The sequence below is a fragment of the Volvox carteri genome, assembly GCF_000143455.1.
Source record: "Volvox carteri f. nagariensis unplaced genomic scaffold VOLCAscaffold_19, whole genome shotgun sequence".
Lineage (NCBI taxonomy): Eukaryota > Viridiplantae > Chlorophyta > Chlorophyceae > Chlamydomonadales > Volvocaceae > Volvox > Volvox carteri.
In genome coordinates this window covers 34,001-49,273 of record NW_003307562.1, presented here as the reverse complement: position 1 = coordinate 49,273, position 15,273 = coordinate 34,001, and the positions used below count along the sequence as shown (strand labels likewise).

Here is a 15,273-nt window from a genome sequence, read left to right as displayed (position 1 = left end):
GATGGGAACTTCCTAACCATGGCACCCCATCAACCGTGAGACGCCGCCAGATCTTTTTTTCATTTTCCCATCACGTGTGAGATCGTAAACGATGGAAAAAGCAGGAATAGCCTCAACCAGTACCTCAGAAGAGCCCGTCGCCTATTAAACCATGACTTTAGAAAAGTAAGTGGGGTCCATTGTTCATGCAGTTTTACGGCAGGAGATAACCGATGCTCTGACCAACCCGGAATGGGAGGGTTGAGGAACCTCAATGTAACGACTGTTTTCCTTCGTGGAGTGCAATATGTGGAGCGGAATACCGCCAGAAGTCGTGGGGGTAAAGGAGCATGTTGACTGGTTGTTGAGTAGACCTCTCCCCCAAGGAGCGGTGATAACGGCACTAAGGGAGTGTTTGATGAGCGGCTGGGACCATGCGTGTCTGACTGTCTTGCCAGAGGAGTACCCATCAGATGGGAAGCAACCGGGAGTGCAAATGGCGAAGTATAAGCACTGGATGGGGCTGACCTTTCCAGGAGCCGCAGCCGTCATGTGGCCAACACATGCTAAGGTTTTCATTCCTCGTTTACCACATCGTAAGCTAATGCAGTTTGGTTTATGTTGCTGGGCTTTGGAGGCAAACAGAGCACGAAGGGGCAAGTACCATGTCCCCAGGGAGCAGCGGTTTTGCCACTGTTGTGGTACTAATAGCCGAATCGAATAGAATGAAAAACACGTGTTATTGGAATGCCCAGCCTATAATGATATCCGTGCTGAAGAGGGATTTGATCATCAACAGAGCATATTGGAGGCCATGAAATGGGAACCAGCAGGTCTGGCGAGGACGTTGGAACGTATGTGGGCTCACCGAAACTCAGTTATCCCAGTTGGACGCTAGTCTGGGCTGATGTGCAGTGTTTCCTGTTCTCCGTGGCTTTAAGGCGTATAGATATTGCCCTTGGGCCTTCGGCTCGTATGGGTAGTTTTACAGGTATGGGTTCACGCACCCCCAACCATGTAATACACACACAGAAATACATACATACACACACGCGAGAAAAGTACCGATCGGCAGATGCAGATACAGCTATAAGCCCAGGGCACTACAATTATCCCCCCTCTAACAGTAGAGGGTATCCTCAAGCTTAGCCTATCTCAGGTTCCCTCTGATGTCAGCATCCACAGGTTAACCAGCGACCATACATCGCCTCTTTGATAAACAGGGTACATGCTACTCGAGGAGTATGTATGTGTGATACTGCACAGACTTAACGATGGCGATCATTACTCTAGTAGTAAGGTGGAAGAAAACTCTAAGGAGCGAGGGAAGTTTGTCTCAGATAGAGTGCTGCTGCATGCTATCCATTACATGTGCATGTACATCCATTATGCTCAGGTTAGGTACTACTGGTAAGGCTTGGGCCATTGCCCCCGGGAGATCCGGGATAGAGATCTGTCACGGTCGAAAATGCTCCCGATGATGGAGAGTAAAATGCCCCTCGATTATGGACGGTGGTGGCCTGCTATAAAGTTAACCTGTGAGCCAATCAGGAATGGAGTTGCGCCGTCGTCGATCCGGCAGATTCCGTTGGATGCTGGTGGTGGGTGCGGAACCTAAGCGATCCACCGAGAAGTTAACTAGGGTGACTGGATGAGGGTGCCCGAAATACCGGGGAAGGCAGGGTTTCGCAGGGTAGCTGCCACGGGTGAAGATATACCCCCCTGTCCCACACATCAAATTTTCTTGTTCACTTAGCTAGCTAGGTAGCTAAGTAGCTATAGCTACCATTCCTAGCGCCTTAGCTAGCTTGACCTCGTCTCAAAAAGATTCCCTAAATTTATTGCATTTCTTTTCTTGCACTGCTTCCATTGCAATCTCACACGATATGTACGCATTTACACCCGTGCGCAGGGGGAGCTAACTGTTTTCACAGTACCAGGGGGATGCAGGTACGTATACGTAGGTTATTGTCATACGATACAATTTTAAGACATCTGAGGAGCATGTGCCATAATAGAACCGCGGAGGCATCTACGAGCTATATAAAGGATAACCTTTCAAGCTACCAATTTCTTTTCTCTAGAGGCGGTGCAACAAGACGTCGTAATCCGCGATTCATACTTTGGTACTCGGTCCGCTTCGTCCCGCCGCCGCTCTCCAAGTAGCAAATATATTTTTCATTGAACTTGGGCCATTTGGCAATAACGCGCATTTTTTAAGGCTATGTAAAAAAATTACTTCGCCAAAAGCTCGTACACGGGCATACAACGCGTTGTACGGTCACTGTTTACTGACCATTGTATAACCCCGGCGGGTTATAACCCCGCCATCGTTAACCTTGCTTCCTGATCCGTGCTAATCCGCGGGATGTTTTCATATGCCAGGCTTTACCCCGTAATCCGTGACCTTTAATCCAAGTGGAAACACCCCCCGAGATAGGTAGATGGCAAGACATGAAAAAGTTTTACATGTTGGATGTACCGCGGCCGCACTGGCCAGCAACATTATTGCGTCATTACACAATTTCTTTTGTTCTTCCTGTTTGCTGAGTCTAGTGGTCTAGGGACATTATGTCACCGTGCATGTGTCACCGCCCTACCAAAATGAAACCGTTTTAAGAGCGCTCTCAACGTGACCTTAAGCCATATAAAGCACAAGTGGATGCCGCTGTTAAGAGCGTTCTGAGAAGACCCTTATCTGCCATATTTTAAGATTGTGCCTTCTCAAGCGTTCTTAAGCGATCTCAAGAGAGCGCTCTTTGCAGGGAATCTCAAGCGTTCTCAGCGATCTTACCCGTTCTCAAGGACATTCTCAACCCATTTTCTCACGCATAAGCAATCCTTCACCACTCTCAAGCGTTCTCAAGCGTTCTTACAGCGTTCTCAAGCATTCTTACAGTGTTCTCAAGCGTTCTTAAACCGTCCCCCAGCGTTCTTAAACCGTCCCCCAGCGTTTTTACAGCGTTCTCACACGTTCTCACAGCGTTCTTAAACCGTCCCCCAGCGTTCTTAAACCGTCCCCCAAACCGTCCCCCAGCGTTCTTACAGCGTCCCCCAGCGTTCTTACAGCGTTCTCACAGCGTTCTCACAGCGTTCTCACAGCGTTCTCACAGCATTCTCAAGCGTTCTTAAACCGTCCCCCAGCATCCTTACAGCGTCCTCAAGCGTTCTCACAGCATTCTCAAGCGTTCTTAAACCGTCCCCCAGCGTTCTTAAACCGTCCCCCAGTGTTCTTAAACCGTTCTTAAGGGCGCCTTCAAACAGAGGTATACCCAACAAAAACCTAGGGCCACCATCTCGCTAGAGCCCGATTCTCACAGCAGACCGCTTTCTCATTCGGGCAGACACACATATGAGGTCCAGGTCCACCACGCCAGCACTTATACCTACAACATATCTACAATCACACGCTCGATCCATGCTGGAACTAAATATGGTACTGCAGCCTACCAAATGAATGAGTGTTCCGATGGATCCCCGAACGCCATCACCAGGCCTATGCTGAGGGGCTCGCAACAAGGCGCATGGACAGGACAGCCCAATAGCCAAGTACAGCCCCACACACCGCCTACACTTCCCACACCTAAGGTGGTTCCTAACAGGGCGTGTATCACTCCAAGTCCACCGCATCCAACTGCTTCTTGCTCAGCCCAGTGGTCCTCATGGCCCACTGGACTGCGGTCATCTTGCCCTTGACCGCGAGCAATCCCACAATGGGCCATCACACCTGCAGACAGAAGCAACCAGAACAAAGTCAACACATGCGATGCAGACATGGTATCATAGCTCAACCTTGATTTACCTTATGGAAGAGGCGGAGTGGCCGGTCGTTTAGTGCAAAGGACTGGCCAGTCGGGGGAATGTGCACAGTGCCAAGGTCCTTGATGACTGCCATGGCGCGGCCAATCACCAGGAGATCAGTGCAGCCGTCAGCGGTCTCATTGTCCTGTATGTTCATAGGGGTTAAGAGGCCAGGCGGCAGTTACAAGCACGCAGATGGAAGTTCTTTGATAGGGTACCAACGCATACAGACACACAACAGACCGCCTGTCAGACCGCGTGTAAGCTTACCAGGTCGCCCAATAGTAATCCAGCCCCCAAAGCCTCGGGCTTGATGTCCTCCTTCTTATGTGCTCCAACAAGGAAGCAGCCCTTGGTCTTCCCCACGAGGTATGCAAGGTGCCCGTCAGTGTAAGAGGGATCAGCTCCCCTGGCATCTCCCAACTGAGTACTCTTTGCCTGGTGTTACATTGGTGCGAATTGCTAGGAGGTGGGAACTCCCTGGATTGCATCCGGTTACGAACATATCGCACACCAGGCATGATGCAGCATACTCTTACCCCAAAGGTGGATGCCTGGGCGGGCGAGAAGTCTACCAGCTGAGTAAAAACAAAGTCCTCCATCTCGGACGGGGACTGACGAAATGTCAATAACACTCAAATTCACAATCCTACGGGATCTCAAACAACATAAATCCTACGGGATATGCCCGGGGGGTCCCGAGGACGTTTGCTCGAGGGGGGGAGGAATGTAAGAGGGATCAGCTCCCCTGGCATCTCCCAACTGAGTACTCTTTGCCTGGTGTTACAGTCAGCAGCTGTGTAGCGTTGCAGCTCTTTGTCATTGTCATCCAGCAGGGCCTGCCACATGCCCTGGTGAACAGCTGGCAGAGCAGCCCCAGCCCCAGCGTCACTGTTGCCCCCCCTGGGTCCGGGCTCTGTGCCATTGTCAGGGGCCGCCTCCGGCTGGGTGCTGTCAACGGGTGGGCTGCCCTCCTCGTCATCTTCGACAGCTTTGGCCTTGACCTCCTTCTCGTTGGCCTTGGTGTTCTCCTCCTCCTCCTCCTCTTCCTCCTCCTCCTCCTCCTCAGATGCGTGGCCTGCATACATAGACACTGCACACGTTAGTTGCTAGGTTGCCTAATAGGTGTCCAAACCCGGAAGGCCTAGGAGAGCAAGAAATTCCGAGCACGTTGCTGGCCAGGTAGAGCTGTTTCAAACCCCATCGCACCTCCTTTCTTTAGGTGCCGTGTGTTCCTCCACTTGGTCTTAGTGGCGCCGCGCAGCTTCTCAAAGACGAGGTCCTCCGTGACCTTTTCATGCCTCTTCATGCCCACCAGGGAAGCAACTTTGCCAACCCCCCCAAAGTCCGCAACGATCTTTGCCAGGCGCGGCTTCAAGTTCTGCAAAAGCACAAACAACAAAAGCATGCACTGTGGTGTAGATCTGTGCTGGATCTGGCGTCATGCACTGTGGTGTAGATCTCTGGTTTCTCCCTCTAGGACATGGTGCTTGTTCGATGAAGAACATCAATCAGCCAGTGGATAGGAATAAATTGTACACCAACCATGAAACCCCACCCACGCACCCACTCGATGTTTTCGAAGATGCTCATAGCAAGGAAGTCGTCCCGGAAGTCGTCAAAAATGCGGTCTGTAACAGTGGTGCTGGTCCTGCAGCAGCGTGTGCTGGACCGCTTGGGCTTCTTTGCACGACCCCCGCCACCCTCACACATAGCTGCCAGGCCGGCAGAGAGGCGCTGAAGCTCCACGTGCTTGAGCGGCTTGGGCCCCTCCTTCAGGACGGTCACAAGTTGGTCTGTGAACGCCGTGGCAGCCTGCCGCCTTGGATCGGTGAAGTCCTCCCCACATAGACTGCCCGCGTCGCAGAGCTTCTCACAGACCTCATAGGCGCGAAGGAAAGTACCCTCGTTGCTTGCAGACAGGGTGTACTGGGATGGCCAGCTAAGGATGGCCGCCAGGACACGGCCGGCCTCATTGTTGAGCGTAAGGCCGTGTGAATCAGCGAGCTGCTTTTGCGCATTGGTGAAGATGCTGAGGTAGGCGTCAGGGTCAGGTGCGACCTCCACAGCAGCTTCCACGGCTGCATCATCGTCGGTCCTGGGCCGTTTTTTCTGCGCTGCAAGGAGGAAATGGGTTGGGATGTGTTGCCTTTGCATGCATTCATTTTATTTGCCGACATTGACATGGAGCAAGGCATCCCATGAAAATGCACAAAATGCACGTGATGGCAAACACGAACCTAATTATAAGAGAAACACTTGTAACCCAGATCGCGTCAAACAGTATAATTTGGAAGATGGGAATGAGAGAAATGGTCTGCGGTAACCGTATGATGGGAAAATGAATGGTTTGACCCGATCCGGACCCGGTCATACCTTATTGCGGACCGCACCCTCGGCGGCAGCGGGTTTCCTCTTTGTTGCAGCACGCATAGTAGCAATACGCGCCAATTGTCGAGGGTGTCCTTCTTCAGCTCCTCGTCGCGAGCGCTGTTTTGGCGGGCGAGATGGAGGCTTGCTTGAAGGCCTGGCGACCTGTAGTCCAAGGCTTGCTAGCTTCTCTAAATTCCTCTGGATGATGAGAGCTCTCTCTTCTTCAAGTGTGTTCCTCAACGACCGTTCTGGGGACACAGACCTCGAGGACCCCTGCCCGCTATGCGGACTATTCTGCCTGGATGTCATCTACAAAATATGAGCACATAGGCTTCGATACGTTTCTACTGTCCAATTCTGCGAAGTTAAGACCAGGATTCAGCATAATTTTCAAGATGCTGTACACTTCCGGACCAGGGTCCGGAATTGCACGGCATTTCCCCTCTTGCTGCCCAGAAGTCATGTGAACGTGGACAATTTGCAGCACCAATAAGAAACGTCACTGCGTTTAGCACTATGTGATTGCTGTGAAAATGGCACCATCTGGTACCTTTATGCAGATACGCGACCTGTACTTACAGAAGACGGTACCGTGCAAGGAACGAATATCCAAAATCCTTCGCGCACATGAGCTACTGCATCGTTTGTGCGGGTTAGAATAGCACAGGTAGCAAGGCAGGTAGCTAATTGGGCGACCAGCCACTCGCTCGCATTACTGCATGATTGCATCTATCTCCTCCCAAAACTCGAATTCAATCCCTGTACTACTCTTTCATCTTTAGCACATAACACTCACCTGCACCCTTCCTTACCTACTTCTTGGTCACGCCTGCATTATGATGATGTTTGCATGCTCCATTTATGGCGGACACGGCAGTCTTGGATGGCGCAACTTTGAATATAATCTCGGCGCCATGACTGGTGTTGGACTTCGGATATCTGAACCGTCCACGGGACACTACTCTGACATCACCTTCCTTCTGGTGCGTTGTGTAAGCATATCTGTGTACATGTATGATGTGTGAAACAGGGGGGTGTATCTTCGCCCGTGGCAGCTACCCTGCGAAACCTTGCCTTCCCCGGTATTTCGGGGCACCCTCATCCAGTCACCCTAGTCAACTTCTCAGTGGATCGCTCAGGTTCCGCACCCACCACCAGCATCCAACGGAATCTGCCGGGTCGATAGCGGCCCAACTCCGTTCCTGGTCGGCTCGCAGGTTAACTTTATCCCAGGTCACCACCGTCCATCATCTAGGGGCGCTATGCCTTCCACCATCGGAAGGACTTTGACCCTAATGGGTATCAATCCCGGGATCTCCCGGGGGCAATGGTCGCGCCTTAGCAGTAGTGTCAAACCCTATATATGTATGCATACATGTACACATGTACATATGTACAGCTTTGTGTGTGCATGTGCGTCTGTATGTATGTGCTCCTTGTGTGTCCGTGCATGTGCTAGCGCTATGCCGGCGGTATAGTAGCAAGGGGCGAAACAAGTCGGGTGTCGGCTTCCTCAAAGCCGGAAAAAGGGCGGGGCCCCCCTGCATCCGTACAGGCCGGTAGCTAGCGCGGCACGTGTGACAATTGATGGGTAGTGTGAACGCGGTGGGAGATGTGCTTTGTAGCAGCAGTGCTGATGGTGTGAGAGCTAAGCTTGCACCGGCAGAATCGTCAGCACCACCTGCGGGCTCCACGCGAATCACATCCATCCCGGGTTCATGCCGCATGGACAGTGCGGCAGACCGCAAGTCGGAATGCCCGTGCGGGCAAATGGTAACGAAAGCTGGGTGAATTTCGGTGCTGTCTGTGATGTCTATCCCCGAAGCGCCAGCGGCCTCAGCAATCCGCCTCACAGCCACGGGCTTCATCGGGGCACACCGCAAGTCTCCGGAGGCCCCGTGCATTGGCCAAAGTAAATGTACAGACAAGCAGCTTGTGTATTTCATACAGAAATGAAAGCAAATTATGTTGGCCTGCTGGTGGCAAGTCGGATTGCCCATGCCGGCAAATGGTAACACAAGCTGGGTGTTCGAGTTATCATACACCGTCATCTCAGAATTCCATTATGACATACGCGGTACCTTTCGGGATGAAATTTAGCGCGAGAGGCGTTGATGTGACTTTGGCCTCGGTCAATTGAGGCAGCCAAACTTGTTTGTGCTCATATGATTTTTGTTGGCTACATGCGAGATACCTTGCAATAGAGAATGCTGTATAGTACCGATAACGCGTTTCAGCCGGGCGAGATATTATGTTTGGTCCGTTACACACACACGAACACACACACGCATACACATACACACACATACACACACATACACACACATACACACACATACACACACATACACACATACACACACATACACACACATACACACACATACACACACATACACACACATACACACACATACACACACATACACACACATACACACACATACACACACATATACACACATATACACACATATACACACATATACACACATATACACATATACACACACATATACACACATATACACACACACACGGACATGGGCAATCCTACAGGTCGGGGCCCCCCTGGGCGCTTCGCGCTGGGGCCCCGCCCCAAAAGCCTCTCTAGATGTTGGCAGCGCGCTCTAGTGCATATATGTACTGATGGTGTGTGGATACTGTACGACAGCTACGATAGTCCCCCTTCTCAAGGGGCTGGATCGTCTGGGGCCCTTCCGGGTCCCGGCCACACATCAGCAGCAGCCTGTGCCCACCTCCTCCTACCCCTGGGCAGTGGGTCGAAAACCCGTGTCACCCTATTACTGTTTCATGGATCCGAAACGCAGCCACAGGCAGCCTACCCTACTTAGTATGAGTAAAAACCCTAATGCACATTTAATTAAGCTAGCACTGCCTTTTGATTTCCACTCCTCCCTGCCTGTATTCGTGATTGTTACACGCTTGTGTATGTGCAGATGCTGGGGGACTTGACCAACCAACCTGTGGTCTCCTCAATCACTGTTTCGGAGACTGGTCAGGTGCTGCCGCAAAACGGTGGAAACATCTTCGTCTTCGTGGGGGTACCGGTCACGGTGCGTTGCATGCGTGCTTATTTAGACATGTTTAGGCAAGTTGCCCGTATGATTATTTGTTTCCAGCATATGCGGATGGATGTACTTGATTAAACATAAACATGGCATGCAGTGATCACTCATGACATGTATGGCACAAAACACTGCTGTTACATTATGTGTCGCTGGTGTATGCGCGTGGCTGTGTTGCATGAATTAGCATACGCCAACGGTTAAGAATGAGTTTGTGTGTGTATGTGTATGTATTAAGGTCACAAGTATCTGAGCAGGCCTGACAGTGGCCATATGGCCATCATGCATATTACCGCCTGCCAAGCTGCGTATGTGTAGTAGCTGGCCGCTGAAAAGGCCTCTCGAGATGCTGGTGGAGCACTTTTAGCATGTATTTGTAGACGTTATGTGTGCCATACTGTGTACCAGCTACCACGGTATGGGACTCAGTTACATTCCAGGTCCATCAATATCATGATCCATATCTGATCAGAAAGCGGCAACACAGATAAGAGTCTCAGGCAGATACCTGCATCTGGACTCCCGAGTAAATTTTCTTTTTTCTTTCTTTTTTTACTTGTTCCTTGCTCCTTATGGTACCTCACATCTTGGTGTTCATCCCTATGGCATAAAATGGTCAGTAACCCCCTGTGCAGCCATTACCCACCCGCTACCCTACTCAACCCGACCTTACTCCCTCCATAACTCAGCCCCTTGGTAGGGGTAGGGGTAGGGGTAGGGTGCCCTTATCCTGCCCACACTGTCTAACCTTACTAACCCCTGGTTTATCCAACCCGGCCCCTTCCATGGATTACCTACAGCTTATCCAACCCCACCTGTATGTAACCCGTCCCCTTAAGGGGAGCTGGGAGAGATAAGCTTATCTCTCCCAGCTCATATTCTAGTTTGACATCAGTTCTGATGAGCACTCCATTAGATGTTCCATTTGCACCAGCTTAACTCGGTGCTGTCAGGGCCTTAGGTGCATTGCTTAACACCTGTGTATATGCAGGTGGTGTTTACTGTGGAGGACCCCAATGCTGGTGATGTAGTCACAGCCTCCAGCAGCACCTTGCCGTCTGGATCCACCCTCACAACCACACCCAGCAGCGGTGTCGCACCCATCACAGTGACCTTCAGCTGGACTCCTAGTGCCCTTTCCCCTGCCTCGGGTGTCGTAGTTCTTCTTTTCATGGATACGACCTACTTGACTACAATCTCCACCTTCAGCTTCATTCAACCCCAGCCGCCCTCGCCACCTTCTCCCCCTTCACCACCTCCCTCCCCCAGTCCCCCGCCTCCTTCACCACCGAGCCCTCCCTCCCCCAGTCCCCCGTCTCCTTCACCACCGAGCCCTGCACCCCCCAGTCCCCCGTCTCCTTCACCACCGAGCCCTGCACCCCCCAGTCCCCCGTCTCCTTCACCACCGAGCCCTGCACCCCCCAGTCCCCCGTCTCCTTCACCACCGAGCCCTGCACCCCCCAGTCCCCCGTCTCCTTCACCACCAAGCCCTCCCTCCCCCAGTCCCCCGTCTCCTTCACCACCGAGCCCTGCACCCCCCAGTCCCCCGTCTCCTTCACCACCAAGCCCTCCCTCCCCCAGTCCCCCGTCTCCTTCACCACCGAGCCCTGCACCCCCCAGTCCCCCGTCTCCTTCACCACCGAGCCCACGTCCTCCTCTCCCATTACCACCACCACCACCACCGCCTCCACTTCGCATACCACCGTCGACGCTACCACCACCCTCTCCTATCAGTCAGCAGCCCCCCTCAAATCTTTCGTCGGGCCTTCCACCTCCACCCCCACCAGTACCGTCCCCTGCTCCACAGGCAATCTCCACTTCCCCGCCGCCACATGCACCTCCTCCACCGCCCCCAACCCCATTTCCCAGCACCCCTCCTCCTCTTCCTCCTCCTCTTCCTCCTCCTCCCCCTCCTCGTCCTCCTCCTTTTCCTCTTCCCCCTCCTCCTCCTTCTCCTCCTCCTCTTCCTCCTCCATCCCCCACACCATCACCTGCCGCCCCCAAACGTTTGCGTTCGCCTCCTAGTCCCGCACCAAGTCCGGCACCAAGCAACACGATGCTTGTGAGCTCCTTCCCCTTCGGCAGCGGCTGCATTCTGGGACGCAACGCCACACAGTCCCCGGTGCGCTTGTCTGCACCCCTGGGGCCTATGAATGTCACCTCCAGCACCACCACCTACTGCCTCCTCATCAGCAGCAACGCCTCACTAGTTAGCCCTACTGCTGAGTGCGCGGGCATGGATACCGTACGCAGAGTCGACATGGTTGTGGGTAAGTGATAACGAACTAATTAGTTAGCCGGATTTCCATATGTGATGTCTGTGTGTCGCAAAGTCGTCAGTATCCCTTAGTCACCAGTGTACGTATTTATGAGGCTCACTTTCAGTGCCCATATATAACTAAGAAGGGCTTTGCCGAAGGCGAGTCATGCGTTTGCAGGTGCATACACGTATATATGTACATGTATATACCTGTAACAGGCGTCCCTTACCTTAGGCTTTTCTGCGGAAGTGTTGGGTTGCAAAGCCGTGGGAGGAGAGGGCCTCGACCACGAAGGACGACTAAGCGTTAGGAGCGAGAAGCAATATGGGAAATCGGAGTTCAAAGACATACGTCGAGAACGGTGACAGCAGAGTCTTGAACTCCGAACACTGGTACAGTGATACGAAAGTGTCTGGCCGAAGCACTTCACCAGCGGCCAGGGTTCTTTACCAGGGTTCCCAAAAATTTCGGCCGTGTCCGAAACCCTCTGAGTAACCTTTCGGGGCCCTCCCCGAAAATTTTCCTGTCAGCCGGATAGTGTTTTCGGGTACCCCGAAACTGTCTGAAGCGGTTTTCGGGGTACAATTTAGCTGGATTCTTCGTTATATGCTAGGACGGCTGAATTAACAGGTGTTTGACTTTATTTTGGAACATAGCTCCTGGGAGAAATATTTCAGCTAGGATTTTACCCAAAGCAAGGCTATCTTAGACTTCATAACTGAAAACTCTTTCTGCAAAACGTCAAGTTCGCTGACATCGAAGTTAAACAGGCGGTTCGAGCTTGCCGAAGCCGCGAATCCCTTGGGAGAAGCGGGGCACCTGAGTTGGGCGCTCATCATCAGTTGACTCGGGCATGTTTAACTATGCATATGCTTAGATGTATGAAAATGTGGGATATGGATATGCTTAGATGTATGAAAATGTCTGCGATACAGCTGCGAAACAGCCGCAATGCACATTTGTACTTGTTGTTTGACTGGTGACCAAGCGGGCCTTATACGGCAAGCCCGGTTTCCAGGCCCCGTCTGCGCCCGAAAACATGCAAATTTACGCTGACATATCGTTCGGTTTTCTCCGAAAATGCCTTCAAAAGGCTTCGGTGGGGTCCCCGAAAAAATGCTCTAAAAGGCCCCAAATCCGTTCGGAATGCTCCGGGGCGCACTAATTTTCCTTTCGGGCAAAACGGAAATATCTCAAAAAAGTTCGGGCCCGAATCGGGCTGAAGAACCCTGTTCACCAGGGTGGCTTAAATGCGGCCCATCTGCCGCCATCTCCATTGCTGGAGTCTTGTTGTCGTAGCGGTTGTGATAGCGCAACAGGAAGTGAGTTCGTACAGTTAACGAGTATGGTTCGTAACTACGGGACCATACCGTTACGGTGATTAAGCTTTAATAGCTTAAAAATATTCTAAGGTAAGTTTAGCTTGCTACAATACCAAGCAAGGATGTTTTTTAATATGGGACATCATAAGGGAATTCTTAATTATCGTTGCTCCCATCGTTACCTCTAGGAGCTCATGCTTTTCATTTGCTTTGGAAAAGCACATGTCCACACACAGACCATGCTTAAGAGTTTGTACGGCCTTGTCCCCTTGATGCACAAATATTGCCTTATTGCAGATCCAACGTGCGCGCAACAGAAGCCCAAGCCCATCACGGCAGTAACCGTCAACGGCCGTGTGCCACAGCATATCCTCCAGACAATCGATTTTAATGGTGCGGAGTACGGTGTACTAACGATCAAACGCATTGAATCGTTGTTCCAGAGCTTACCGGACGATGGGCTGTCCGTGTGCCTGACTTTCAACAAGGCGGCTGGTAGCAGGTGCAATAGCCCCCAGGCTCTGTTCTCTGGTCCCACCATCGTGTACCAGATCACCAGCATTGACTTCATGTGCTGCCCCACGTCGGAGGCGCCGGAGTCCTGATGGTGTATCATTGTGCAGCGTCGGCTATTCACTTGAGACCCGTGTGTTTAAGAACCATACATGTAATTAAATATAACTTATAATTTCTGTCCCACTCGACAAGAATCATTTCGTTTCCGCTGCAAGCAAATGAAGGAAATTGTTTGCAACAGCTGAAGCCTGGAGACTGACTGACTGGGGGGAGGGCAGGGAGGGCGGGGAGGGCGAAGAGAACTACAAACGTCAGGCTCTTCACAACAAATCCCAGGATTACCCTAACACATCACAGGCATTCCAGGAAAACACGTCGGCCTTTCGACATGTTTTGGTCAGGGTGAAGTTTGCTACACGAGCACAACTCATCAATTAGCTTTGCTTCTTGTAAGCTTTCAATCGGTAATTGCACCTTAAGGTTGGCTTTATCCCGCCGCCTTCCCGCCCTGTCCACGACCTCTGCCAGCGCAAAAGGGCCCCACGCCTGGCAGCCATACAACAGAATTGCTCGGACTTGGGTTGCAAAACACCGCATTCGCACATCGGGGGCAAACAGCTTCATTTTGTCCAGCTTTGTGCTTAAGGAAAACATAGCGGACCGACCTGTATCACACAACTGCTGACGGCACGCACTAAAAGGCCGTTCTGGCCCATATACCAAGCCCAGATAGCGAGCGCTATCTTTGGCAGGTACTACCTGGCCTGATAGCCGTAACTGTTGACATCTCCCGCTAAGTTCCGACTACTGGGTGCCGTCACATGCAAAAACAAGCCTTTCACACTTTGAGACATATGGTCGCATCCCAAAAGCTTCACAAAACAAGTCCACAAGATGTAGCAACTCAGACATTCGCTCTAGTGACGTCGCTAGCAGACTAACATCGTCTGCATACAACAGTATGGAGACGCGCTTGCTGTCCACAAGGGGTGCGTATACTTACGTGCACCAGCTTCTACGAGGTCATGAGTATCAATCAGATCGGCTAGTGTCTCGATGAAGAGTCCAAACAACTCCGTAGATAAAGGACACCCTTGCTTCACTCCTTGCTTAGACTCAAACTCTCCCCCCACTTTCTCATTTACCTTCATCACCATGGACACCTTCTCGTACGCTTTTCTCAGAGCACCTAGCATGGGGCCGCTAATCCCCCTCTCCTGCAACCAGTGTATTTTTTTCCGTAATATATTACGGTTCCGTAATAAAATGGCATATTTGCGTTCTGCGCTCCGTCATAGACCATGGTAAAGGCCTGGTACGGTCGTTACGGAGCCGGGGCGGGCCGAAGGCCCCCAGAGACGTTCTATTTTAGTATAAATAAGTTATAAATGAGCGATGGGGCCCAAGAAATTAACTACTATAGCTGGTCAGGGTAGCGTCAGAAGGGGAAGAAGCGGCGTCATAAGCAGAGGGAGAGGTTTCCGTCCGCCACGGCCTGCTGGCGACGGCTGACGAGCCCCGCTGGGCAGGCCATGGCCATTTCAGAGTTTGCAAAGCTGGCGGAGATTGTGTTTGTGATGGTGCCAGGGTCAGTGGAGGATGAGAGGCGGTTCTCAGCAATGTCTTTCGTCAAGAATAAGCACCGCAACCAGCTTGATAAGCATCTGGGCCTGTGCTTGCGTATGTGCTTGCCCAGGACTTCTACACCCGCTCGTCCTTCCCGTATGACAAGGCGGTGGAGAAGTGGCTGCAGAGGGCTGAGAAGCGTGGCCGTTACATGCACAACTGACGAGTTTGCTATGCCCTGGGGCATTGTACTGGCTGTGGTGTCGTGGTGAAAACGTATGACATAATCCTGAACGCATGTGGCAACGGACGGAAACAGCTGAGACTCTAATGAAATATTTATTAAATATGTGCTGGTGTATCAGG

The 15,273-nt window shown here is 51.9% G+C and overlaps 2 protein-coding genes across 2 annotated transcripts; one reads left to right on the top strand and one right to left on the bottom strand.

Annotated features, from left to right (window-relative positions):
* Positions 1–4,550: 4,550 nt before the first annotated feature.
* Positions 4,551–6,154, bottom strand: VOLCADRAFT_104732 (uncharacterized protein; the record flags this gene model as incomplete). Its single annotated transcript, XM_002950445.1, has 4 exons — positions 4,551–4,858; positions 4,990–5,161; positions 5,347–5,897; positions 6,040–6,154. Coding segments are annotated over 4 exons (1,146 nt in total), but the record flags the coding sequence as incomplete, so codon positions are not given.
* Positions 6,155–7,067: 913 nt separating this feature from the next.
* Positions 7,068–13,430, top strand: VOLCADRAFT_90919 (uncharacterized protein; the record flags this gene model as incomplete). The annotated part of the gene is made up of 5 exons (XM_002950551.1): positions 7,068–7,136; positions 9,114–9,230; positions 10,512–10,975; positions 11,268–11,512; positions 13,123–13,430. The coding sequence occupies 5 exons, from the start codon at positions 7,068–7,070 to the stop codon at positions 13,428–13,430; spliced, it is 1,203 nt and encodes a 400-aa protein (XP_002950597.1).
* Positions 13,431–15,273: the final 1,843 nt, after the last annotated feature.